This window comes from Rhineura floridana, chromosome 4 (genome assembly GCF_030035675.1).
Source record: "Rhineura floridana isolate rRhiFlo1 chromosome 4, rRhiFlo1.hap2, whole genome shotgun sequence".
Lineage (NCBI taxonomy): Eukaryota > Metazoa > Chordata > Lepidosauria > Squamata > Rhineuridae > Rhineura > Rhineura floridana.
In genome coordinates this window covers 176,906,703-176,933,627 of record NC_084483.1, presented here as the reverse complement: position 1 = coordinate 176,933,627, position 26,925 = coordinate 176,906,703, and the positions used below count along the sequence as shown (strand labels likewise).

At 41.2% G+C, this 26,925-nt stretch overlaps 1 protein-coding gene across 1 annotated transcript; it reads left to right on the top strand.

Annotated features, from left to right (window-relative positions):
* The first annotated feature begins 44 nt into the window (after positions 1-44).
* On the top strand, positions 45-26,925 carry PRPH2 (peripherin 2). The gene is made up of 3 exons (XM_061626448.1): positions 45-758; positions 20,670-20,916; positions 26,692-26,925. The coding sequence occupies exons 1-3, from the start codon at positions 178-180 to the stop codon at positions 26,923-26,925; spliced, it is 1,062 nt and encodes a 353-aa protein (XP_061482432.1). The 5' UTR covers positions 45-177.

Genomic DNA, 26,925 nt, shown 5'->3' with positions numbered 1-26,925 from the left:
AACTTGCTCATGTATCTCCTACTTCAGACTCTGCAAGATGGAAGGATCAAACAATGGCTCAGCAAGAGCTGTTCCATTTGGAATCTTCAAGGCCTGAATGGTGGTAGATCCTCCTGAAGTTGTTCCCTTTCCAAAACAAGGTTAACTCTGTGAAGTCTTGGTGCAAACATTGCAAAGATGGCTGTGATGAAAGTCAAGTTCAGCCAGAAGAAAAGAGTAAAACTAGCACAAGGACTATGGCTCATGAACTGGTTTTCGGCATTTGCAGGGATAATTGTTTTCTCTATGGGATTGTTCCTGAAAATTGAGCTCAGGAAGCGAAGTGAAGTGATGGACAATTCTGAAAGCCACTTCGTGCCGAATTCCTTGATATTGGTGGGTCTCCTTGCCTGTGTATCCAATGCTCTTGCAGGCAAGATCTGTTATGATTCCCTGGATCCTGCTAAATTTGCAAAGTGGAAGCCTATGCTGAAATTTTACCTAGTGTCATGTATATTTTTTAATGTCTTCATTTTTTTTGTGGCCCTAATTTGCTTTCTGATGAGGGGTTCTCTGGAGAGTACACTAGCAGATGGGCTAAAAAATTGTATGAAGTTCTATCGAGATACAGATACTCCAGGAAGGTGCTTCATGAAGAAGATAATTGACATGCTCCAGATTGAGTTCAAATGCTGTGGAAATAATGGTTTTAGAGACTGGTTTGAGATTCAATGGATCAGCAACAAATACTTGGACTTCGGCTGTAAGGAAGTGAAAGAGTAAGTAGTTAAATGGCATGTAACTTGTACTGTAACTGTGTTTGCATTCAAACTTCTACAGTCAGAAACTACACTCATTATCTAAATCCATTTTGTTATCTGGTCAATGACCGCAATAATCTGACTCTGAATCCATTTAGTGCCTCTCCTTTGGAGAAGGACTTTACCTCAGTGGTAGAGCATCTGCTTTGCATGCTGAAGGTTCCGGGTTCAATCCTTAATATCTCCAGGTAGAGCTGGGAGAGACTCCTGCCTGAAACCCTGGAGAGCTGCTGTCAGTCAGTGTAGCCGTAGACAATACTGAGCTAGATGGATCAATGGTCTGACTCAGTATAAGGCAGCTTCCTGCAGTCCTATATAAAACGCATTCTTCAAACGTGTTTTTCCCCCAAATGTCCTTTAGGTTATTCAGGTTTTTAAAAATCTGATTTATTATTAATGGCAAGCTAGGAGCTAAACTAAAAAACAAACAAACCAGGGTTCATAATTAAGATGATTTATCACTTATACCCAAGCTCATCACTCATACCATTCATACCAAATACACAAAATAATAGAATCATAGAATAGTAGAGTTGGAAGGGGCCTATAAGGCCATCGTGTCCAACCCTCTACTCAATGCAGGAATCCAAAGCTATTGTTTTATTAGCTGATTAAATCTTCCAGCTTTATCCAACAGTATTTAGTACTGACTCATACCATAGTAATATAGGTGTAGTAACTAAGAAGAATTTAGAAAGTATTAGTTTTAACTTTAGTCAGTCATTCGCCTTTCGTTCATCCATTTGTATATTTCAGCCCTGGTACTGTGTCCCACTCCAAGGATGATAGCTCTCCTGCTATCATGGAGAACGATGGTCTCGGGGAAGGAGAGCATCCAGCTGAGGAAGAGGGAAATGATCCCTTAGAAGGGACCCATTCCTTGGGGGATGAGCAGCTATCCTTGTGACGTCCTTCCCTAGCACCACCAGTGAAGCTCTCACTTGTGGCTACCAGCAGACAGGAACATCAGGTTTTCTTCTTACCCTTTACAGCTCTAGCACAGATTTCAACAAATCCCCCTGCTAGGCCTTACTACCCCACACTCTGTATCTTTTATAACCTTTAGACTGTGTCTTAGTCCCTGCCAGGCTATCTCGATACCTTGTGTCTATGGGTATAGGTAATTTCCAACCCCCCGCTGCAGCCTCTTGCACTGAAGCATACAGCCCTGGGTTTCTCTGTGGGACTGGATACACTTTCCTCCGATCCGCCGCTCCCACCATTCGATACAAACTGTTCAGCCTTGGTTACTTTGCTATTCCCCCTGGTATGTGTTTCCCAGCTGAAGGAATCAGGCTTATGTTTAACCAAGAAATATATTTATTAAGAATTAGAAATAACAAGGTTACTTAATTACTTTGTTGACAAGCTTATGGTTTCATCTATATTCTGTTATGTACTTGACTTCTTACTAATTGCCTCAGAACTCCGACTCACTCTCAACACCAAACACCATCCACCTCCTCAATTCACCTTACAATCCACCACCTCACAATTCACCACCCAGATTCAACTGTCATTCTTCCATTTATACTCCCAGCCATTCAAACACTCAGCCAATCATCCAGCATTCTACTGCTCATGTATTCCCCCTCCTCTTTCACTCCACTTACCATATGTCTTCTATATAACCAGCACTTACCATATTTACAATATAAGCAGGAACATCACAATCCTCTCATGCAGACGATATATCTCTGGGGGGTGGAGGGATCCTTGTAGTGGGCGATTCGATCATTAGGAATATAGACAGTGGGGTGTGTGATGGGCGTGTAGACTGCAAAGTGATTGCCTGCCTGGTGCGAAGGTTGTGGATATCGCCCGTCGTTTAGTTTGGTAGACAGTGCTGGGGAGGAGTCAGTGGTCGTGGTGCACGTTGGCACCAATGACATGGAGAAATGCAGCCGTGAGGTCCTGGATGCAAAATGTAGGTTGCTAGGTAGAATGCTGAAAGCCAGGACCTCCAAGGTGGCTTTCTCTGAAATTCTACCAGTTCCACGTGCAGGACCAGCCAGACAGGCACATCTTTATAGTCTCAATGCGTGGATGAGATGATGGTGTCAGGAGGAGGGGTTTGGATTTGTTAGGCACTGGGGAACATTTTGGGACAAGCCGGGCCTGTACAAAAGGGACGGGCTCCACGTGAACCAGAATGGAACCAGACTGCTGGCACTTAAAATTAAAAAGGTGGCAGAGCAGCTTTTAAACTGACTGAGGGGGGAAACCCGACAGGAGCTGAGGAAGGTCCTGTTCGGAATAAACCTCCCCCCTGGGATAAAGACCAAAGAAATGATGAAATTTTAAAAGGGGTAGGCCTAGAAGTAGGTATTGTGAGAGCAGGGGCACAGCATATCAATTCAAAAGGGCAAAATTACCACAGGCCTAACCACAAGTGCCAAAGACACTTGAAGAGAGACACTGCTTACAAGTGCCTGTACGCTAATGCTAGGAGCCTGCGAACCAAGATGGGAGAACTGGAGTGCTTGGTCTTAGAGGAGAGCATTGATATAGTGAGCATAACGGAGACCTGGTGAAATGGAGAAAACCAGTGGGATATGGTTATCCCTGGATATAAACTATATCGGAAGGAAAGGGAAGGACGTATTGGTGGTGGTGTCGCTCTATACGTGAAAGAAAGGCATTGAATCCAGCAAGCTCGAAACCCCAAAAGAGGCGGACTCCTCCACAGAATCGTTGTGGGTGGTAATACCATGCCCCAGGAGGAATTTAATACTGGGAACGATCTATCGTCCCCCTGATCAAAATGCTCAGGGAGACCTGGAGATGAGATATGAAATTGAGGAAGCATCCAAACTAGGAAATGTGGTAGTAATGGGTGACTTCAACTACCCGGACATAGACTGGCCGCATATGTGTTCCAGTCACAACAAAGAAGCAAAATTTCTAGATATTCTAAATGACTATGCCCTGGACCAGTTGGTCATGGAACCGACCAGAGGGACGGCAACCTTGGACTTAATCCTCAGTGGGGACCGGGACCCGGTGCGAGATGTAAGTGTTGTTGAACCGATTGGGAGCAGTGACCATAGTGCTATTAAATTAAACATACATGTAAATGGCCAATTGCCAAGAAAATCCAACACGGTCACATTTGACTTCAAAAGAGGAAACTTCACAAAAATGAGGGGATTGGTAAAAAGAAAGCTGAAAAACAAAGTCCAGAGGGCCACATCACTCGAAAATGCTTGGAAGTTCTTTAAAAACACTATATTAGAAGCTCAACTGGAGTGCATACCACAGATCAGAAAAGGTACCACCAGGGCCAAGAAGATGCCAGCATGGTTAGCGAGCAAAGTCAAGGAAGCTCTCAGAGGCAAAAAGTCTTCCTTCAGAAAATGGAAGTATTGTCTGAATGAAGAAAATAAAAAGAAACACAAACTCTGGCAAAATAAATGCAAGAAGACAATAAGGGATGCTAAAAAAGAATTTGAGGAGCACATTGCTATGAACATAAAAACCAACAACAAAAAATTCTATAAATACATTCAAAGCAGGAGACCATGTAGGGAGGCGATTGGACCCTTGGATGATAAGGGAATCAAAGGTGCACTAAAGAACGATAAGGAGATTGCAGAGAAGCTAAATGAATTCTTTGCATCTGTCTTCACAGTGGAAGATATAGGGCAGATCCCTGAACTTGAACTAACATTTGCAGGAAGGGATTCTGAGGAACTGAGACAAATAGTGGTAACGAGAGAGGAAGTTCTAGGCTTAATAGACAATATAAAAACTGACAAATCACCGGGCCCAGATGGCATCCACCCGAGAGTTCTCAAAGAACTCAAATGTGAAATTGCTGATCTGCTAACTAAAATATGTAACTTGTCCCTCAGGTCCTCCTCCATGACTGAGGACTGGAAAGTGGCAAATGTAATGCCAATCTTCAAAAAGGGATCCAGGGGGGATCCCAGAAATTACAGGCCAGTTAGCTTAACTTCTGTCCCTGGAAAACTGTTAGAAAGTATTATTAAAGCTAGATTAACTAAGCACATAGCAGAACAAGTCTTGCTGAAGCAGAGCCAGCATGGCTTCTGCAAGGGAAAGTCCTGTCTCAGTAACCTATTAGAATTCTTTGAGAGTGTCAACAAGCATATAGATAGACAGGGCTGGTTCTAAAGGGCGGCCAGGTTGGGCACTGGCCCGAAGGCCCCAGAACTACAGGAGCCCCTGAGGGGCCCTCTGCTCCCTTTCCACAATCCGCGACCTCCCACTTACCTGTCAGCCAGCTTTTTAGCATTGCCCTTAACGAAGATGGCGGCCACAGCTTCCCTAAGGTACTGAAGCCGCTGCCGCCATCTTAGTTGATGGCAGAGATGTGCACGAATAGCACGCACGTGTGCCATCAATAAAGATGGGAGCGGAGGCTTCATTCCCCTTAGGGAAACCGCAGCCACCATTTTCATTAAGGGCAATGGTAAAGACTAGACAGGCCCTGACTCAGGTAGGGTTGCCATATTCCAGTTCCACAAATCCGGGCAGGCTAATGTGCATATTATACAAATTATTTGCATATTAACATTTGGATTGTCCAGTTGTTTTGTTTTTGTGCCTAGGAATTACCACCAAAAACTGGGGAAAGATGTGAGAAATCTTTTTTTAAAAAGCAACATTTTCAGCCTTAAATGCCTAGACTCTAGTTTCCAACACTATGGAATATTGATTGATTGATTAAGAAGATTTATATCCTGCCCTTTTGCTGTTAAAAACAGAGCTCAGCACAGCTTACAAATATAATAAAAACAATAAAAATACACAATCAATATAAAAACATAATAAAAACACAAAATAGTAACAAACATAAAATAAGAGGGCAGCAGTATGGTTAACCTTTGCAGGTCATTGACCGAAATAAACTTATTTACATTTTTTAGAATGGTTAACCATTACATATATGATATATTTCAGAGATGTGGTGGGTGGAGAAAAACAAGAAGCCAAAATGTTAGGAAAAGGAGTCTTTCACACCACATGCTCAGTTCTAAATACTGTTGCAGCAAGTTTTACAAGTTCCTCCAGTATTCCACAGGTGCAGGAACTCAGACATTCAAAGTATCTGTATGTTTCTTAGGTTTTATAAAAGCAGAGTCTTGCTTAACTCAAAATTTATTCTCCCTTTGATCAACCACATCTACACAGGTTCCACCTCCATACTCAAAATGAAACTGGGCCTGGAAGTGTGCAACAACGCCACACATACCTTGCTAATTAGATTACCAATGCCAGGATGTCTGTCTTATCGACTACTCTCCTGCTTCCCCCCCCCCCACCGGGCATCATGAAAGACCCAGTCCTGGGCTCAGAAAGAAAATAAATATCTGGTCCTCTTCAAAGTATTGCTAAGCCTCTTGTTCTAATTGAAATAATAATTATAAATTCTTGCTCTTATCACTAATGGGAGTTAATTATCTTGCATATGCTGCTGTTGCTTCTATGGCTGTAACGGAGTGAGGTTAAAGATAAGTGAAATGCAAATAGGAAAAAAAAACACAAAAGGCAGTATCACTTTCCTAAATGTAATACCGTACCAACCACAACAAGATTCCTATGAGTAAGGCAGAAAACTCAGCATCCCACAACCAGTCAGGATTCATAACCAAAAACCCAAACTAAAAAAATCCTAGCAGCCAGTCAGCCAACGTCACAGAAATCCCCATGCAGCACAACCTGACCTGGGGACTGCAGTTAATGCAGAATGCTGCAGCACAATTGCTGACATGAGTGAGATCCTATCAGCACACAATACCTCTGCTCTGAAATCTGCATTGGTTGCTGATTTGCTACCAGGCCAAGTTCAAGCTGTGCTTTCCATGTTATGGATGCCACATAGTACTTGTTCTGCTCTTGTAAGAAATCAGTCCTGTTAAGTTGGAGCACCTACACTTTGGAACTCCTTGCCTATTGACATTAGGCAGACGCCTCTTTTCAGCACCTGCTAAAATCAGTTTTCTTGAGGCAAGCCTCTCCAGGCATGTGGAAGCTATTGTGTTTTTAAATCTGTTTTTAACTCATCGTTCGTTTTATTATTTTGAATGTTTTTAAGTATCTATCTTTAACGCTTTTGCCAATAATTTTATTGTTTTAATTCTTTCTGTAAACCACTTTGAGATTTTTTACAATAAAGCGGTATATAAATGTTGTAAATAAAAATACATAAATAAATGTTGGAGTCACTGTGGCCCTTGAGTCTCTTCCCACTTTTAGGAACCAAGGAATCTGCCTTATACTGATTCAGGCCATTTCGTACCATGATTGCTTAAATGCAATACCATACCAACCACAACAAGATTCCTATGAGTAAGGCAGAAAACGAAACATCTCACAACCAGTCAGGATTCCTAACCAAAAACCAAAAATATGATAAATGAAGAAATATTTATATAAGCATGACTATCAAATATATTTATTATTTACACAAACTGTAAAGATATTTATAGTGCAATCCTAGGTTTATTTATTCAGAAGCAAGTCCCAGTGTATTCTGTGGGGCTTACTCAAACAGGGACAGAAATGCAACCTCAAGTGATAAGCAACTTCATTCACACAACCCAAAATTCCGAGTCATGCCACTTTACGCTGTTTTGCAACTGTTTATACTTATTTTTATGGTTATTGGATTTTAAATGGCTTTATTTCTTGTTGTGAGCTGCCTTGGTTTCCAACCCTACCTCACAGGGTTGTTGGAAAGACTCCATTCATGCACAAGCACACACTGCAGATGTATAAATACATACAGCCCATATAATAGTTGATTGTCAAACCAGTTGGTCATTGCAGAAAAATCAGTATTAGTTTTAAAAAAATCAGTATTACTTTTCTACAGAATAAAAACTGTAATACCGAAGTAAGCCCTGCCTACTTGCTTTAAAATAGGACTGGGGGGGGGGACAGAAAGAGTTAGAACACAAACACAATTCTTTTTTACATTCACTCCAAAGTCCCACTGATTTTCAGCACATTCATAACCATGTCTACTCAAAAGTAAGTCCTATTGAATTCAATGGGATTTACTCTGGGCATATGGGATTAGCATTGCTTTTACAAAAAGCAAGTATTGGGAAGGTTTTGAAAACACTGCCCAAGATCTGACTCCTGCACACAAGAGGAAAAGAAACTGAAATGTATATACTTACCCAATTTATGAGATTTTCAGATAAACGGGGGGGGGGGACCACCATTTTGTTTTCTAGACACTGCCTCAGGTCAATTAAACTGAAAAACAATCCTGGCTTCACTGATTGGCTGCAATCCTGAACGGGCAGGGTTAAAGCTACGAAGTGCTATAGTACTGTATGCAGTACTGTTTAAAGAAAGATTTAACAGTCAGGGGGGCGGCTGATGTTTTTATGTATATCTCAAGAACCGGACCACCTAGAAACTTAATTTTTTTTTTTAATTAAAGCTGAGAATCCGGGCCACCTAAGGGGCTAGCTGGGCACTGGATGGCATGCAAAGAATCCGGGTAAAACCCGGCTAACCAGCCAATATGGCAACCCTACTCAAGGATCGGTATTGGGACCTGTACTTTTCAACTTGTTCATTAATGACCTAGAGTTAGGAGTGAGCAGTGAAGTGGCCAAGTTTGCTGACTATACTAAATTGTTCAGCATTGTTAAAACAAAAAGGGATTGCGAAGAGCTCCAAAAAGACCTCTCCAAACTGAGTGAATGGGCGGAAAAATGGCAAATGCAATTCAATATAAACAAGTGTAAAAGTATGCATATTGGAGCAAAAAATCTTCACATATACACTCATGGGGTCTGAACTGGCAGTGACTGACCAGGAGAGAGACCTCGGGGTTGTAGCGCACAGCACGATGAAAATGTCGACCCAGTGTGCGACAGCTGTGAAAAAGGCAAATTCCATGCTAGGGATAATTAGTAAAGGTATTGAAAACAAAACAGCCGATATCATAATGCTGTTGTATACATCTATGGTGCGGCCGCATTTGGAATACTGTGTACAGTTCTGATCGCCTCATCTCAAAAAGGATATTATAGAGTTGGAAAAGGTTCAGAGGAGGGCAACCAGAATGATCAGGGGGATGGAGCGACTCCCTTACGAGGAAAGGTTGCAGCATTTGGGGCTTTTTAGTTTAGAGAAAAGGCGGGTCAGAGGAGACATGATAGAAGTGTATAAAATTATGCATGGCATTGAGAAAGTGGATAGAGAAAAGTTCTTCTCCCTCTCTCATAATACTAGAACTCGTGGACATTCAAAGAAGCTGAATGTTGGAAGATTTAGGACAGACAAAAGGAAGTACTTTTTTACTCAGCGCATAGTTAAACTATGGAATTTGCTCCCACAAGACGCAGTAATGGCCACCAGCTTGGATGGCTTTAAAAGAAGATTAGACAAATTCATGGAGGACAGGGCTATCAATGGCTACTAGCCATGATGGCTGTGCTGTGCCACCCTAGTCAGAGGCAGTATGCTTCTGAAAACCAGTTGCCGGAAGCCTCAGGAGGGGAGAGTGTTCTTGCACTCGGGTCCTGCTTGCAGGCTTCCCCCAGGCACCTGGTTGGCCACTGTGAGAACCGGAATGTGGACTAGATGGGCCACTGGCCTGATCCAGCAGGCTCTTCTTATGTTCTTATGTACTGTAATGCAGTAATCATGCCTGCTTTGAACTTAGACAGGAGACAGAGTAAGCTATGCAGGAGAATTTCCTCCTGCACTGTGCCCTGATATTTATCTTGACCTCTGTTAAGTCACTTTGTAGTTATTGTTGGTTAATAGGACAGGAGGAATTATAGCGTTCTGCAAAATTTACATGCACAGAAAGTTGCAGCTTCTGTCCCAGCTGATTTCATAAAATCAGGCAAGCAGATTGTCTTTATCATTTTGTTGGTTTTACAAGCTTTAAAGCATTGCCTTTGTTGTCCCTGCTATGCCTCTACATTACAGCATGGCTGGATATTGGGATGCTTCATTGGTCTTGCTTTGTGTAGTATGTTTTGCTAGTGATAGTTTTGAAACATCACATAATCAGTTTTACGTTCTGTGAAGAGGCTTGCATGTGGTTTTCCCCTAATAAATCACAGAGAATAAAATTAAAGGGAAGATGAACAAACTTCATCCAGTCAATTCTGTAAAACATAGTGGCACATACGTTTAATGCTTTTGAATGCCACAAGGTAAGTCTCACACCTCCAGAATATCTTTGCAGTAAACAACACCTTTGGAGGCAAATAGCCTGGTGGGATTTCCTACGATTAAATTCCTCCTCTCACTCACTGCATTCTTAATATGGATCAGAGCACCACATGTCTGCTTCTCTTCCCCACCTCCCTTTATTAAAACAAAGCTTGCGTAACTTAGAGTCTGGCCCTTAAGTAAAACAGGATAATTGTGCTGTTCCCTTCACACACACCCCTTTCAGGCAGGGATAAAAATTTAAATGTATATGTATGTAGCAATAGCTATTTATCTGACTTCTTTCCATTGTTATTTATACATTGCAATAAATTAGGAGAAAAAGGACACCCCTCCTGAGGTTAGCAAGTGACTAGCATGGTTCCTATTGTGTAGTGAGAAAATTGGAGAGATGAGGAGAGTTGTCTAAGGTAATCAGTCAATCCCTGAAAATTTCAGGATTTCTTAATGCTCTCCCAGCTTTCCTACCTATGGAACAGGAATGTAGCTCATTACCTTGAAATGCACAAAGGGAATTGTGGCATTAAAAGTAAGAAGTCTGTCTTTTTTTAAAAAATGATGACAAGAAGCCATTGTTCAATATGGTTATTTCCATAAATGCCCCACTGAAGAAAACATTTTTTACCAGTAGCAAGAGAGTATGATGTGAGTTAACAGGCCTTTTCTTCTGTTAAATGGAAATGGACTACCTTCAAGTCAATCCCGACTTATGGGGACCCTATTAACTTTCATTTATTTATATTTATTATTGCATTTTATATACTGTGTTTCCTCTAAGGAAGTCAAGGTGGTGTACATGTTTCTCCCCCTCTCCATTTTATCCTCACAACAACCCTGTGAGGTAGGTTAGGCCGAGAGGCAGTGACTGTCCCAAGGTCACCCAGTGAGCTTCATGGACAATGGGCATATGAACCCTGGTCTCCCAACACTCTAACCACTTCACTACAAACTTCAGTTTTCATTTAATAATAGGATATTAATCTATTTCTTCTTTTTAAAAAACTACCTAATCATTGGGTATAGCCTACCAGGCACACAGGCTGCATTCCTTTCAGTGGAGCTTGTACAAAAGAAACTCCTTGTATGTTGTGCTTCACTACATAAACCACAGCTGCTACAGTTGTTAATACCTTTTCATTAAACAAGCATCATTCCTAAACATTAGATAGGGAAGGAGGAGATTGGAAGGGGATGGGGAAAGGGGAGGGAGGGATGAGAGAAGGGGCAAGAGGGAGGGGATAGAAGGGGGGAGGAAGGGAGGGTAGGTTTGATCATTTGCATGCTTTTTGAATTCAGTGGGATTTACTCCTGTGTAATCATGCTTAGGATAGGTGAAACTGACCTGAGGGAGGGGCAGGGAGGGTAGGAAGAGGACAGGAAGGGGCAGGAAGAAGATTGGATGGGTGGGCACTGGACAGAGGGGAAGCCCCTAAAGGAAAACATTGTGAACATTATCATTCTTTTTCAGGGTTTCCCCTACCTTTTTATTCTACAGCAGGCATATGTAGCCTCCCACCCAAATTTAAACCAGAGCTGTCCCTGGCCACATCCACACCAAATCTTTATTTCACTTTAGGCAGTCATGGCTTCTCCCAAAGAATCCTGGGAAGTGTAGTTAGTGAAGGGTGCTGAGAATTGCAAGGAGATGCCCTGTTCCCCTCACAGAGCTTCAGTCAGAGTGGCTGAGTGTTAAACCACTCTGGCCACTGGAGCTCTGTCAGGGGAATAGGAGTCTCCTCTCAGCACCCTTCACAAACTATACTTCCCAGGATTCTTTGGGGGAAGCCATGACTGTCTAAAGTGAAATAAAGGTCTGGCGTGGGTGTGACCCCCTGATTAGGCAAGCCCAGCAGCTGTGAGTCTGGCTTTTAGAACACTGGCAGTTGGTTCTTACTGAGCATGCCCAGCCTTATCATTGAGTTCAATGTAAAAAAAATTAAATTAATTAAAAATCAGCCAGGCATTTTTTAAACCTTTAAACTGCAGAAGATGAAGGTCAGAATATGGGGCAAGGTCAGTCATAGGATTACAGGTAGTCTGTGAACATGGCTGATTTTTCATTAATTTCAACAAATTATGAGAACTCGACAGAAAAAAATCCAAAATGAGTATGTTTTTCTCTCGCTCGCTCGCTTTACACTTTGAACTCTCAATTCTCTCTGGCTGTCTTGTGTATTGCCATGAAAATTGAGACGGTTGTTAAGCAAGCGTTTCTGAGTTCAGGACTATAAGTTTTGTAAGGTTTTGTTTTGAAATGAGCTTATGGGAAGCATCAAAATGGCATGGGGGTATTTTGAATTTAACATTGCAGAAGGCGAAAGATCCCTGCTGACTGTAGTATACAGCCACTCTCGTGGTTGTATTATCTTAATGAGAACATATATATAAATGTAAAGTATTCTATTCACGATTGCATACCAAGATTGTTTTGCTTGATTTTCGGCCATTTGTCTTAACGGTTCTTAAATTTGTTTCTTTAATTGTGATGATTTTGGCTAGAATTTTTTGATCTTGAAGTAGCCAGTTATAATAATGAAAGTGTGCTTGTCATAATTGTTTTGAGCTCTGACACATGCTATACTAAAAGTTTTATGTCTTGAAAAGTGTGGGGACAGTTTAAGTTGAAGAAATGCCCTTTGATATAAATAACTACTTGAGAGAACCTAATGAGATGTTCACCCTGCTAGCATTATCTGAAGATTTGTGAGCTTGATCTTAATCTATCCATAGGAGAAGGGCAGGGCATGAGAGCAAAAAACAAGATTATGCTGTGCTTAAAAAGCATGGGTATATTCAAAAATATTGACTATCCAGTGACTGGGCCTCATTAGACCCAGTTATGGAAACACCCAGCCCCAATGGTGAACCTAAGTTGATACAGAAGCTCCTTGCCACCTTGATGGGAGTTCTCTGAGGCCTCCATGCCACCCCCTAAAATAAGAGTCAGACAACTGTATAATAAATAATATGAAATTCCAACTTTACCTTTGAAAGTAGCTTCTTTAAAAATATATCAGCTACTTTTGAAGGTTGGGAGTTTTGCCCTGTTTTATTTGTGTTAAGGAACTCGTACATATCAAAAAGTGCAAGCTTGATCCAGTTCATCATGCTGAAATAAATAGAAATCTTTCCCCTTTCCAAGAGTGGATGTTGCATTAGGCTGTTATGTGAGCAATACGTAAGGGATTGTAAATGGATTCAGGGCTATCTTCAGATAAAATGAGGCTTGTGTTTCAATACCATCCAAATTTTACAGATGAAAACTAGGATGGCAATGTGCCCTACTTTACAGAGGACAGTCCTTTGTTTGAAAGAGTCCTCTATTTGAAGGGCTGTTTAGTCCAAATCTTGTTTAAAGATAAAGGACTATAATAAGGAAGGGGCATATAGGTCTTCTTCCTCTTCGGATGCACACCTTAACGTGGTGAGGGGGGTTGAGTGTGTTGAAGGAGCTGAGAGCAATGCCGTCAGGAGTCTAGAACAAGAGGCTAGACTCCTAGCAGGGGCACCCAAGGCACAGGGGCGTCACTACCGGGGTGCGGAGGGTGCGGACCGCACCCGGGTGACACCCTGAGGGGGGTGACACCCAGAGCCGCCATTGCCTCGTGCCAACTCCTCTTCAGAGGCGGGCGGGCAAAACCAAGAGGAGGCGCCCGCTTGCTGGCGGTGAAGCCGGGACAGGCCTCCCACCGCCAGCCTGGAGCGCATGGTGCGTGCGTGCGTGTGTGCGTGCGTGCATGCGCACACCACCAACCACCCCCATCCATGCACCTGGGAGGGCATGCGTCGGAGGTCCGCACCCCCCCGCACTCCCGCTAGTGACACCGCTGCCAAGGCAGAATGGTCAAAGCTGAGACACAAGACTAAGATGCATCCAAACTCAGAGGAAGGCAATGGTAAACCACTTCTGAATACCTCTTACCATGAAAACCCTATGAACACAGTATCCAAAATGCAACATGAGATAGTGCTGGAAGATGAGACCCCCAGGTCAGAAGGCACTCACTGAGCTACTGGGGAAGAACAAAAGACAAGTACGAGTAGCACTGTGACTAATGACGCAGCTAGGTCAAAGCCGAATGGAAGCCCAGAGGCTGATGCGCACAGATGCGAAAGGAGAGTCCGGAGTTGTACGACGCACACAATAGGAACATGGAACATGAGAAGCATTAACCAGGGAAAGTTAGAAATTGTCAAGCAAGAAATGGAACGCATCAACATTACAATACTTGGTGTGAGCGAACTAAAATGGATGAGAATGGGACATTTCCAATCAGGCAACTACAAAATATTTTATGAAGGAAATGAGAAATTAAGAAGAAATGGGGTTGCTTTAATAGTGAGAAGTGATGTAGCAAGAGCAATTAGGAGCTACAACACAAGGTCTGAGCGAGTGATATCAATGAGATTAAATGGGAAACCTATCCACATAACCATCATCCAATTCTATGCTCCGACGGCAAACACAGAAGAAGAGGAATTGGAGAGATTTTACGCAGAAGTACAGGAAGAAATAGATCACACACCAAAACATGATGTGCTGATAATCATGAGGGATTGGAATGCAAAAGCAGGGAACAGAGAAGAATTAGGAATTGTGGGGAAATGAGGCCTAGGAGACAGAAACGAAGCAGGAGAAAGACTTATTGAATTCTGTGAAGCCAATAATTTGTTTGTTGCGAACACATTTTTTGAACAACCGAAAACACGACTGTACACGAGGACATCACCAAATGGTCAATATAGGAATCAAATTGATTATATAATTGGTAGCAGAAGATGGAGAAGTTCCATGCTTTCTGCAAAAACAAGACCAGGAGCAGACTGCAGTACAGATCATGAACTGGTCATATTGAAAATCAGAGTAAAGCTAAAGAAGAACAAAGCAATCGTAATGCCAAAATACAATTTAAATAACATCCCAGAAGAATATAAAGATCAGATAAGGATCCGGTTTGAGGCTTTAAACTTAGTTGACAGAGAACCAGAAGAACTATGGAATGAAGTCAGAGACGTTATCAGAGAAGAATGCAAAAAGACAATACCTCTAGTTAAAAAGAGAGAGAGACCTCAATGGATGACTGAAGAAACTCTTAAAATGGTTAAAGAGAGAAGGAAAGCAAAAGCAAAAGGAGATAGAAACACAGTCAGAACCCTAAATGCAACAATACAACGACTAGTACGTAGGGACAAAGAGAACTATTACAATAGTTACTGTATAGAAATAGAAGAGGACAACAAAAAGGGTAGAACAAGAGCCCTGAGTAGGGATGTTGAATAATCAACAGGGGAACACACTGACTGATCGAGATGAAATAATTCTATAAAAGAGATGCCGGGATGACAGATTCATTCACGGAGGAACCATATGATGAAGAACCAGAAATTTTAGAATGCAAGGTGAAAGCTGCTCTTAAAATACTTGGAAGAAACAAATCACCAGGAACAGATGGCATACCAATAGAGTTGCTACAAGCTGCTGAGACTGAATCTGTCCAAATTTTGACTAAAATCTGTCAAGAAATATGGAAAACTAAACAATGGCCCACAGACTGGAAGTGTTGCATATACATCCCAATTCCAAAGAAAGGGGATCCCAGGGAATGCAGTAATTATATCAAACTATTGCCTTAATATCCCATGCAAGTAAAGTAATGCCCAAGATTCTACAACAAAGGCTTTTACCATATATGGAGCGAGAAATGCCAGATGTCCAAGCTGGATTTAGAAAGGGAAGAGGTACCAGAGATCATATCGCAAACATACGTTGGATAATGGAACGGACCAAGGAATTTCAGAAGAAAATCACCCTGTGCTTTATGGATTACAGCAAAACCTTTGACTGTGTAGATCATGAAAAACTATGGAATGCTGTAAAAGAAATGGGGGTGCCACAGCATCTGATTGTCCTGATGCGCAACCTATACTCTGCACAAGAGAGGCTACTGTAAGGACAGAATATGGAGAAACCGATAGGTTCCCCATCGGAAAGGGTATGAGACAGGGGTGTATTTTATCACCCTATTTGTTTAATCTGTACGTAGAACATATCATACGGAAAGCAGGATTGGACCAAGAGGAAGGAGGTGTGAGAATTGGAGGGAGAAACATCAATAATTTAAGATATGCAGACGATACCATACTACTAGCAGAAACCAGTAATGATTTGAAACAAATGCTGATGAAAGTTAAAGAGGAAAGCACAAAAGCAGGACTACAGTTGAACGTCAAAAAGACTAAAGTAATGACAACAGAAGATTTATTCAACTTTAAAGTTGACAGTGAGGATATTGAACTTGTAAAGGATTATCAATACCTCGGCACAATCATTAACCAAAATGGAGACAACAGTCAAGAAATCAGAAGAAGGCTAGGACTGGGGAGGGCAGCTGTGAGAGAACTAGAAAAGGTCCTCAGATATAAAGATGTATCACTGAACACTAAAGTCAAGATCATTCAGACCACGGTATTTCCAATCTCTATGTATGGATGTGAAAGTTGGACAGTGAAAAAAGCGGATAAGAGAAAAATCAACTCATTTGAAATGTGGTGTTCGAGAAGCGCTTTGCGCATACCATGGACTGCAAAAAAGACAAATAATTGGGTGTTAGAACAAATTAAACCAGAACTCTGACTAGAAGCTAAAATGATGAAGCTGAGGTTATCATACTTTGGACACATAATGAGAAGACATGATTCATTAGAAAAGATAATAATGCTTGGAAAAACAGGAGGGAGTAGAAAAAGAGGAAGGCCAAACAAGAGATGGATTGATTCCATAAAGGAAGCCACAGACCTGAACTTACAAGATCTGAACAGGGTGGTTCATGACAGATGCTCTTGGAGGTCACTGATTCATAGGGTCACCATAAGTCATAGTCGACTTGGAAGCAGATAACAACAACATACAGGTCTTAAAGTTGCCTATCACCTGGACAGCAGACTGAGCTGGTACACAGGTCACTGTCTTTCTCGATATGGTGAGATGCATTGTATTTCTGTTTAAATTATAGTAATGATTTCTAAATTTTCATCTGTATGTATAAATTATCATGTGCAGGTTTTATGTTAATCTGTGTCCTTTTTCTTTTCTTTTTTGGGGGTGGGGAATGCATAACTGACCATGCTGATGAAAATAAGGACCTGCTTCTATTCTCATGCCAAGGATTATTGCGCAAGCCCCACATAACATCTCTGGAGGCTCTGTCCACCTGCTTTGTGGTTTATTAATTTATTCTGCAGTACACTACCTGCTGATTTTAAAAGTTGGCAGGGGGTAGGGGTTGTTTTTCTTTCAATTAAATATATAATTTATCCTGTAATATATTATCAATAGTTAAAAATTTAACCTCACCAGATGTAGTATGTAAAATGGCAGCCGAGTGGCCCTATTGTATGTGCATGATTATTTACATGTATGCACGTTAGACAAAGTTAAATGCATGCACACTAGAAAATTCATTTGCATGCTTAGCAGTCAAGATTGATTGATTGGTTGATTGATCTCCTTCCCACTCCCTCCCTGTTAGAGAGCAAGGAGAAGGGGCAAAATTTGAAGACAAGCAGCTTGTAGCAAGTCACGCTAACAATTTTAAAACAAGTATTCCCCAAAAGGCAAAAATAGGGACAAAATATAGGAAAGTGATTAAGTAGGAATTGGTACTAGAAAATAGAGATTACCCTGGTAAATAGGGACATAGGCAGGCAGTGCAGTTCTATGCTTCAATGGAAGCTTGTGTCTCCAATGACAGCAAGGCAATGAAGCTGCTTTGGGTTTTAGTCTGAACTTTCAAGGAGCTGTCCAAGATGCTTTGCATGTTCTATTAGAAGCAAGTTTCACTATGGGATTTACTCCATAGTAGGTGGGTTTAAGATTGCTTGGAGTGCATCTCCCAAATTGTTTTTAGATTTTTATTGCATACGTCTTGTATGCCTATGTTGTACGTCGCCCGGAGTGGCTGGACAGCCAGCCACATGGGCGACAGATAAATTCAATAAATAAATAAATTCAATAAATAAATTGTAATCTGCATCTGGTTCTTACTTTGTATCAATCACAACGAGAATCCATTGGTGTGACATTTCGCAGTACTATTCAAGGATCATGAGTGTACAAAGCCCAATAACCCCTCCCTCCCCATTCCCCAACGCACATACCTATGCATGAATGTTAAGGACCCTGAAGCTGGCCCAAGACATTTTGCTGCCTGGAGCAGAATGCAAATGCCCCCCCACTCCCAAGTTGCATTGTACCAAGTCTGGCCCAGTTATTTTGGTGCCATTTGATGGAGAAACATCTTAGAGGCATCTCTTCATGGAAGCAAATAATTAAATTAAATTAAACAATTTGTTGCCCTTTCATGATCTGCTGCTTGAGGTAGCTGCCTCACTCTGCCCACTCTGCCTCATGATAGGGCCAGCCGTGATTCACTTACTGTGACAACTTCTTGAGACATTAAGGCTGCAATCCAATACATAGTTACCTGGGAGTAAGTCCCATTAAACCATATAGAGCCTACATCTGAGTAGATATGTATTGGATTGTAGCCTAAATCTCTCTCCCAAATACTTGCTTTCCCTCCATTGTTGATGGAAGTATGCATAGGCAGCTACTGAATAAAAAGTAAATATGAACTTGTGGCGGTAGTAATAGCAGAACAGTATGGTACACTGAGAGAATACAATACAAATTGTACGCTATGGGCTCATATAACTATCATTCCCTTTCCCCAGCAAACTTGTTTTGTAAGTTGAGCTAGGGAACTCAAGCAGAGAATTCTCAACATTGTTACCAAACTGCAGCTCTCTGGGTACCTGGAGAGAAGCATGACAATTACATTGATATAAAATTGAAAAGTCTGCAGTGCAGATTTGACTGGACACCTGGCTTCAGTGCCCTATTCAGCCACTAAGCTCATTATGTGGCATTTGACAACTACCCTTTTGTGTTCTTTCTTGGACAAAATAAGGTATTTTTACAACAGCTTCCAGGGCAGTTTACAGAAACAAGAGAGTCATTATTAGAACCCTGGAGTTTAACCTAGACAAAACATCACCTTAATAATGATCATAGGTTGCTGGTGTTACCTTTGTTAAAGAAATGGTACAACTGCTGGAGTTGGTTTCAACAGTGGGTTCTCCTGAAATAGGTATCCTTTCAACTGTGGCTGTGCTTACTTGATCCACAAATTTGACATTTACTCATGTAAATAAACCCAGGATATGGTGGTTGGTTGCTTTAGAATAAAAATTCCATACCATCTATTATGATATTCCTAATATTGCCAAAATGTCAGCAGATGAATCCGGGTATGAGATACCACAACTGTGTCAAATCTTTACCAGTAATCATCAAGAATGCTGATGAAAACTTTCAATTTCTAATTGTTTTCTCCTGGAGAAGTAGTAAATGATAAACAGTAGCACGGATTTCTTTATTTAAAAATATATTTCTAGGCCACCTTTAAGGGCAACAGCCCTCACATGGAAACATTACAGGGTAAAACAACATACAACAAAACTCACAATAACCAGCTCTAAACCAGCTTTGGCTATGGGGCGGTATACAGATGTAATAAATAAATAACAACCAGTCCAGAAATATTAAAATCCAGTCATGGGGTACAACTAAAACCATCAGAGGTCCAGAAAGAACATCTCAAGAAAAGGCCAAGAAGATTAGGTATGTTTTCAGAGCTTTCTGAGAGGCCTGTAGCCACACAGCTGCCAGTCTCTGGATGGTAAGGCATTCCATAGACATTGGGACACTGCAATGGAGCAAAGGCAAAAGCCGGTGAAGTGTAGCAGCTAGAGACTGTTCAACTTGGACCATAGAGTTGTGGGGGGTCAGGGGTAGCCAACGTGGTGCCCTGTTGTTGAACTTCAACTCCCATCAGCCCCAGATAGCATTGCCAATGATCAGGGATGATGGGAGTTATAGTCCAACAATATCTGGAGGGTACCACTTTGGCTATCCCTAAAATAGCTTATTCAGCCATAAAGCTTACTTGATGACCTTAGAGCTGTCACTTTTTGTCAGCCTACCTACTCTCTGAAGGAAAATCTATAATCCCAGGTATACTAACCTGACCCCTCAAAGAGAGACAGGTTGCAAATGTGATAAATTAAATAAAATAAATGGAGATGCACAATACTACTACTGATTAATATGTTTCAGATAATAGAGGGTTGTGTGGTGGGGCTACTCTCCCCACACCAGCATTACTGCTGCTTACCTGGATGAGGCTGGGGCAGGGTGGCAGCAAGACTGAAGTTGCATGGTTGCTCCAGTAGGAGCATAGCTGCCAATCTAGCTCTTCTGCTGGTATAATCACAGTACTGACCTTGTCCTCCCACACCCACAGCCTAGTCCTATCCAGATAAGCAGCAGTCTTAAATTTAATGGATTTTTTTCCAGAAAGGGTAAATCCAGATTTAATTGGGGAAAATATGTGCTGGCATTCTGATGCCAGCAACATTGTGTAGTCCCTGGGAAAAAAAGTGCATGCATGAGGCACATCCTGAGTTGGTGTATCTAACCCTAAGAGGCTGAGTAGGGAGCTGCATGAATGGGAACAGGAATTCTTTTGGAAACACACTGGAGATTTTTGGTTTTGATCCACTTCTCTCACTGGATATTATATGCTAACTTACATAAGCAGTCTTTCTAACTTGCTGTGTTTCACCTGTTTACAGTCGTATTAAAAGCAATGTGGATGGCAGATACTTGGTGGATGGTGTCCCCTTCAGCTGCTGCAATCCAAGTTCCCCACGACCGTGCATCCAGTACCAAGTCTCTAATAACTCAGCTCACTACAGCTATGACTATCAAACAGAAGAACTCAATCTATGGAACCGTGGCTGCAGGGAAGCTCTGCTTAAATACTACAGCAGTATGATGAGCTCTATGGGAATTGTCGTCCTCTTTGTCTGGCTTTTTGAGGTAAGACACTGGCATGGTTGATTCTATGTCTTTCTTGGAACCATAATTAAAGGAGTGCCCTCCACACAGAAGAGCAAGAATTGGTGATGATAATAGGTGTTGGGGACCCATAACAAAATGTTGCAGTATGTCCCCATAATAGGAGCGCTCCTGTTCAGAGCACCATTCTGCTAGCAACACGAGCCCTGTTATGTTGTTCAGGGCTTGCACGGGAGGGACGTTTTTAGGAGGAAGAAAGGACATCGTCCTCCATTCAAAACTTTCCCCTCTTGTACGGAGCTTGGGTTTGGGGCTTGCTGCCAGTCACATCCTGAGCACTTTACTGCTATATACTGGGGAGGAACTCTTCTGGAAAATGAGAAAGGGAGATTTTTTATGTCATGATGCACATCCGTTCCTCATCTCCAGGATACTATAAAGCGTTAAGAAGTCAAGCCAACCAATTCCCTTTCCCCACCCCCGTATTTTTCCTTTTCCCCCTTCTCAAACTGAAATCCTCAACATTTCGTAAGTCCTGTAAGCTCACAGGTCCTTCTTGTTCTGCCTCTCCCCCTCCCAATTTATTTTCATTTTCATGTACAAACCAACATAATTCTGGGGATTCCCCTGAGTAGGTAAAAATCCCAACATTATTTTTAGGTGTCCCCTTTTTTGCTTCCAAACTGATAGATGTGGTCCCACTTAAGTTTAGTATTAAAGGGAGAAATGGGGTCCTACAATCTCTATGCCCCTGTAACGTTCCACAAGTCCCAGAAACTCACAGGTCCATTTTAGGTTTGTTGTTTTTAATATATTTTTCTTTTAATTTTCAAACCTATCTGCTTCTCTGTAAAGTAGAAATTGCTACATTATTTTTGGGTGAGCCCAAACTAACAGGTGCTTGACTATCTCAGGTCACTATTAGAGGTAATGATACTAATATAAACAGTAGAGCTCCAAAAGCAGAGATGGTGCCATGTAAGAAACGCTCCAACATTGCTTCCATTAGGCATGCAGATTGCATTCACTGTGACATAGCACTGCAGTTCCTGCCCTCTGCATTGAAGGTGGGCTGGATGCTATCATGGAGTGAGGTTGAATGCTTGCGATTGTAGAAAATAGCCTGTGCATATAACCCTAAATGTAATACGCTGTTCACAGTTGACCTACTCTTTATTGATATCCAGGTATGGCTGAAGGGCTGCTTGAAGCATACCAGAAAGAAAGTGAAAGGACATCACTAAAGGAATTGGTGTTCACTTTTTAGCACAGGGCTGGATAACCTGCAGTCCTCCAGATGGTGCTGGACTACAGTTCCTATCATCCTTTGCAATTGGCCATACTGCCTGGGGCTGATGGGAGCTGAAGTCTAGCAATGTCTGTTACCCAGTCCTATTTTAGGAGAATTGCATCCTACAGTAATTTTCCTCTCCTTTCCCTTTGACCAATACACTGTAACATGTGTTGCAGGTCCCACTTGTTCTTTTTGAAATACAAAGTTGACAGCTTTACTTTCAGATGACATAATTAGAGGAGACACAAGCAGGTTGTGGACATACAGGACATCATGTGCGAGAGGGACCTGATTCTCTCAGGCTTCCGAGTTGGCTGTGTTCTTAAAATAGCCACTCTAAACTGCAAGCGTCCATTTTAAAGGTGTCACACTTGTATTTTGTTTTGTGTTTGTCAAGTCAAAAAGTAGCACACCCCCTCCACCATAATAACATTTTCTTCTTCATTCCAATCAATACTCCAATCAATACTTAATCAGGTTATAGATTCATTTTAAAACAGTGGGTTATATGTATATATATATATATATATAAACCTCAATAAAAAAGTTAACCTTCTACTTCATGTCTTAATGAGAACTCTGAGATTTGTCTTGATATTTGGTCTAGGGCAGGAGTGAGGAACCTATAGGATTCTAAATGTTGGATTCCAACTCCTACCAGTCCTAGCCAGCATGGCCAATAGTCAGGGATGATGGGAGATATAGTGCTGCAACATCTGAAGGCCCATAGTTTCTCCAGTTCTGTTCTTGACCAAATATCCAAACAATCTGCAAGAGTTCTCATTAATTAAAGTGGTAGAAGATTAACATTTTCATTTCTTTTACCATTTGAATTCTGAGATTTTACAATCAGGGTCAGCATAGTTGAGCATCTGCCAAGGACACACATTCCAGCAGAGATAAGAATCTGAATCTGCTGCAGTGAGGAGGCAGACTCAGTGAAGGGGGCAGGGTGGGGGTCCACGGAGGGTGTCTATCTGAGGGACCTTCAAAATGTGGAGCCGACATTGGAATCAAGGTCAATGGAGGCTTGTGGTATCTTTGTGATATACGGTTTTATTTACAAGCTAAGCATAAGATAGAATGGGGTGGGGAACTGGATCTGGCTGGAAGGCCAGATCCTTAATTCCCTGCCCCTGAGGAGCAACTCTGTCAGGTGGGTGGCCCAACCTAACAGTCTCTCCTCCACTATTCAGTTTCTAAGGGTACCACCAAAGGCATTGCTTTGGATTCTCATAGACAGCAAATCAGGTCTCTGTTTTCAATTTCAGTAGCATCTCTCCTTTCAGAATAGCCCATCCACTGGGAGACCAGTTCTTAACAAAGCAGGTTAGTTGACCTCTTTGCCAGAGCCTTCAAGGTAATCTCTGGAAGTTCTGCTTGTTCCATTAATCCTTTCCTGACCAAACCTCAGTCCTCTTGCAACCAAGAATCAAAGGGCTGTCAGGGACTCTACATATGACATCTAGACTAACTGCCCCCCACTCCACACATATGCACACAAAATCCCCAACAGCCTGCAACATGCATGAAATATCAGAAGAATCACTTATGAGATCCCCTCAGCCACTTGGAAGGAAGTTTATAACTTTAAAAGTCTATTAGAGGGAAATGTTGCTACAGGATGTAGATGTTATCAAAGGCAAATAAATACATGTGTCCTTACTGCTTTATGGTTGAACAATTACCACATCTGGTAAGTTACCATTTTTTCAGTATCTAAAGCAGGGATGGAGAACCTGTGGTCCTCCCAGATGTTGTAGGACTCCAACTTCCATCGGCCCCAGCAAGCCCCAACAACATCTGGAGGGCCACAGGTTCCCTACCCTGATCAAAAGCCTGGATCCACAGAACTAAGCCTATGAGCCCCAAAGGGTTTTGTGTCTTGTGTTCCTCAAACATAGGCTTTTCCCCACTCCTTGCAAACACATTCTGAAACTAGGAGGGGAGGGTGCTTTCAAAAGCAGGTTGTGATAACAGCATGTCTGTTGTTCAAAGAAAAATCTCAGTAGCCATGCCCAGGCATACCTAATGTAGCTGTTTGGATCTTAGGCTAAAAGTTTAGTTTCCACTTACCACCACTGTGATAGATAAAAACAGTTGCAACTTGCAGCCTTTTCCCCCTCAGTCTGAAAGGAATTCAAGCCCAAACCATCATCATTTTATATACCACATCATGTCAAAACAGGCTTCTAAGCTGCTTACTTATTTGCCTTTAGTGCAATAATGATCATGCCTTGGGAACATTCCGTGAGAGTTTTGATCCCCCCACCACCACCTTCTTTTTCTTTGAATACCTCATTTTCAAAATGTGTTTGCCATTCAGCAAGGGAGGGCTGGGGGATGATGTTCAAGAAATAGATGTCCAAAGACCCCTTGGACTTGTAAAATTATTTATGCCCATGTTTGGATCCTAGCCGATAAAATAATCCTATCCTACTATTTTTAGAGTCCTCATAAGGCTATATTGACCCTTGCTTTGCTGGAAGATACTATCTTATTTGTTTAGCAAGAATTATATACTGCTTCAGTAGACATAATAAAAAATTAAAGATAACAGTTTTAAAACAAATAAATATACATAATAAGATTCCATGCTTGGAAAGGCTAGCCTAAACAAAAAAGTGTGTAACTTGAGAAGATAGCATAGATAGCTATCGATATGTTAGCATATATTTATTACTATTATTTTATTTTATGATTAGAATTAGAACTAGAACTAGAATTATTAGAATTTATTACCTGCCTTTCACCCAAAGGCCCCAGGACAGGTTACAATAATTTAAAAACACATAATTAAAACACATATTTGCATTTAGCTCCTCTAAGGGTGATCACTTCTTACTCACACCCACTCTGAAACAAGTGCAGAATGTAGTGATCTTTCTATTTTCTTCCTGGCACATGCCATTTGTATCATCTATTTAAAGTAATTGCACTGGCTACCAGTCCATTTCCAGGCCCAGGTGAAAGTGTTGGCACTTACCTATAATCCCTTAAAGGCTTGGATTTCCTTGATTATCTTAGGGACTATCTCCTCCTGTATGAGCCATTTTATAGAGAGACTAGATTGGCCTCCATCAGGATCAGGGCCTTCTCTGTTGCAGCCCCAATGCTGCAGAACTCCCTTCCAAGGGAGGTTCATATATCACCTCCTCTCTGTGGGTTATCCACATACAAGTAAAAACCTGTTTATTCTAGTTGACTTTAAAAACTTGACGCTGAGTGCTGCAGGCCTTGTTTTATGGCAATTTTGCTTAATAGTTTTGTTGCCTTTTTTAAACTGTTGTATCTATCATTTGTAAGATGCTGTGATATATTTTATGAACAGAAGTATATAATTTTAAATGTAAATAAATAAAAAGTGTAAAAATTAAGTGTGCATTCAATTGTGATGTACAAAGAAGTGCCTTTCCACTCAGACATATTGGAAATACTGATACAGACTATGAAGCAAGTCAATTTGACCCATACTTCATTGCTGGATGGGAAGGTTTAATGACTACAAAACAGATGGCTGTATGTTTTGGATCATTCCATTCCTGAGATAACCCCAGTCCAAGAACAAGGACTTCCTGTCCTACCATGTGTAGTAAGTGATCCTGATTCAGGCAGTATATGTGACACATGTATTTCCCTCTCCCTCCCCAAATCCTTTAGTACTTTCTCCTCTGTGGAGATAAGAAACCACTAATTTGAAAACCTATTTATTTAGGCAAGACTTCCCAGAGAGATTCTTCTAATTTCCAGGTTTTAAATATGCATTTTATACTGTTTTATTGTTTGTTGTTGTCTGATTGACTTTTTTATTTTATTTATTAAATATTAGACAGGCACCATCTCTGTTATCTTTTTGATGCCTATTGAAGACCTTCCTCTTTCAACAAGCCTTTTAATTTGAGACCTTACCCCAAGTCTGTGTCTGTGTTGGAATTGCTTTTTAATATGTTTTTAAACCTTTTTAAAAAAATGTTTTTAACCTTTCTTTAAAAAAGATGTTTTGAAGACTTTTTTGAAGGAATGTTTTTAAAGATGTTTTGTTTTAATGTATTTTAAAGTCTGTTTTTGTGATGTTTTAAAGTGTTTTTAGTGCTTTTGTTTGCTGTCCTGGGCTCCTGCTAGGAGGGAGGGATACAAATCAACTAATAAATAAATAAATGATAAATAAATAAATTTATATCCCACTCTACTTCCCAGAAGGAGCCCAGGGCAGCAAAGTGACAAAACTCTAAAAACATATTTAAAAACATTTGAAGAACAAAAAAAATCTTTTAAACATTTTTTAAAAATCTTTAAAAACATCTTAAAAACAATTCAGTACCAATGCAGACTGGATATGGTCTCTACTTAAAAGGCTTGTTGAATAAAGGAAGTCTTCAGTAGGTGTTGAAAAGACAACAGATACATATTGCACATCATGTTGACATTTTAAAGCAATTAAGACATTCCAAAAATAAATAAATAAACTAAAGTAAAATAAAATTCTGTATCCTCACAACTAGATGTCGGTGATGATAGGGTTGCGGCTGTTGCACACTTCACTGGAGAGCATCACCAATCCAGAAGATCCAGAATGTGAGAGTGAAGGGTGGGTGTTGGAGAAGAGCCTGAAAGACACTTTCAAATCTACCCTGGAAAATTTGAAAAATATTGGTAAGTTGAACCAAGTGGACGCAGGTACCGAAGGCGCAGAAGGTGACGGTGCACAAAGCCAAGCTATCTCAACTGTCAGTTGA

Bases quoted from the DNA above. Each gene is read 5' to 3' on its own strand.
- PRPH2 (XM_061626448.1), top strand. From the start codon at position 178: ATGGCTGTGATGAAAGTCAAGTTCAGCCAGAAGAAAAGAGTAAAACTA. The intron at 759-20,669 runs GTAAGTAGTTAA...ACCTGTTTACAG, and splicing joins GGCTGTAAGGAAGTGAAAGA to TCGTATTAAAAGCAATGTGG. The intron at 20,917-26,691 runs GTAAGACACTGG...CCTCACAACTAG, and splicing joins TCTTTGTCTGGCTTTTTGAG to ATGTCGGTGATGATAGGGTT.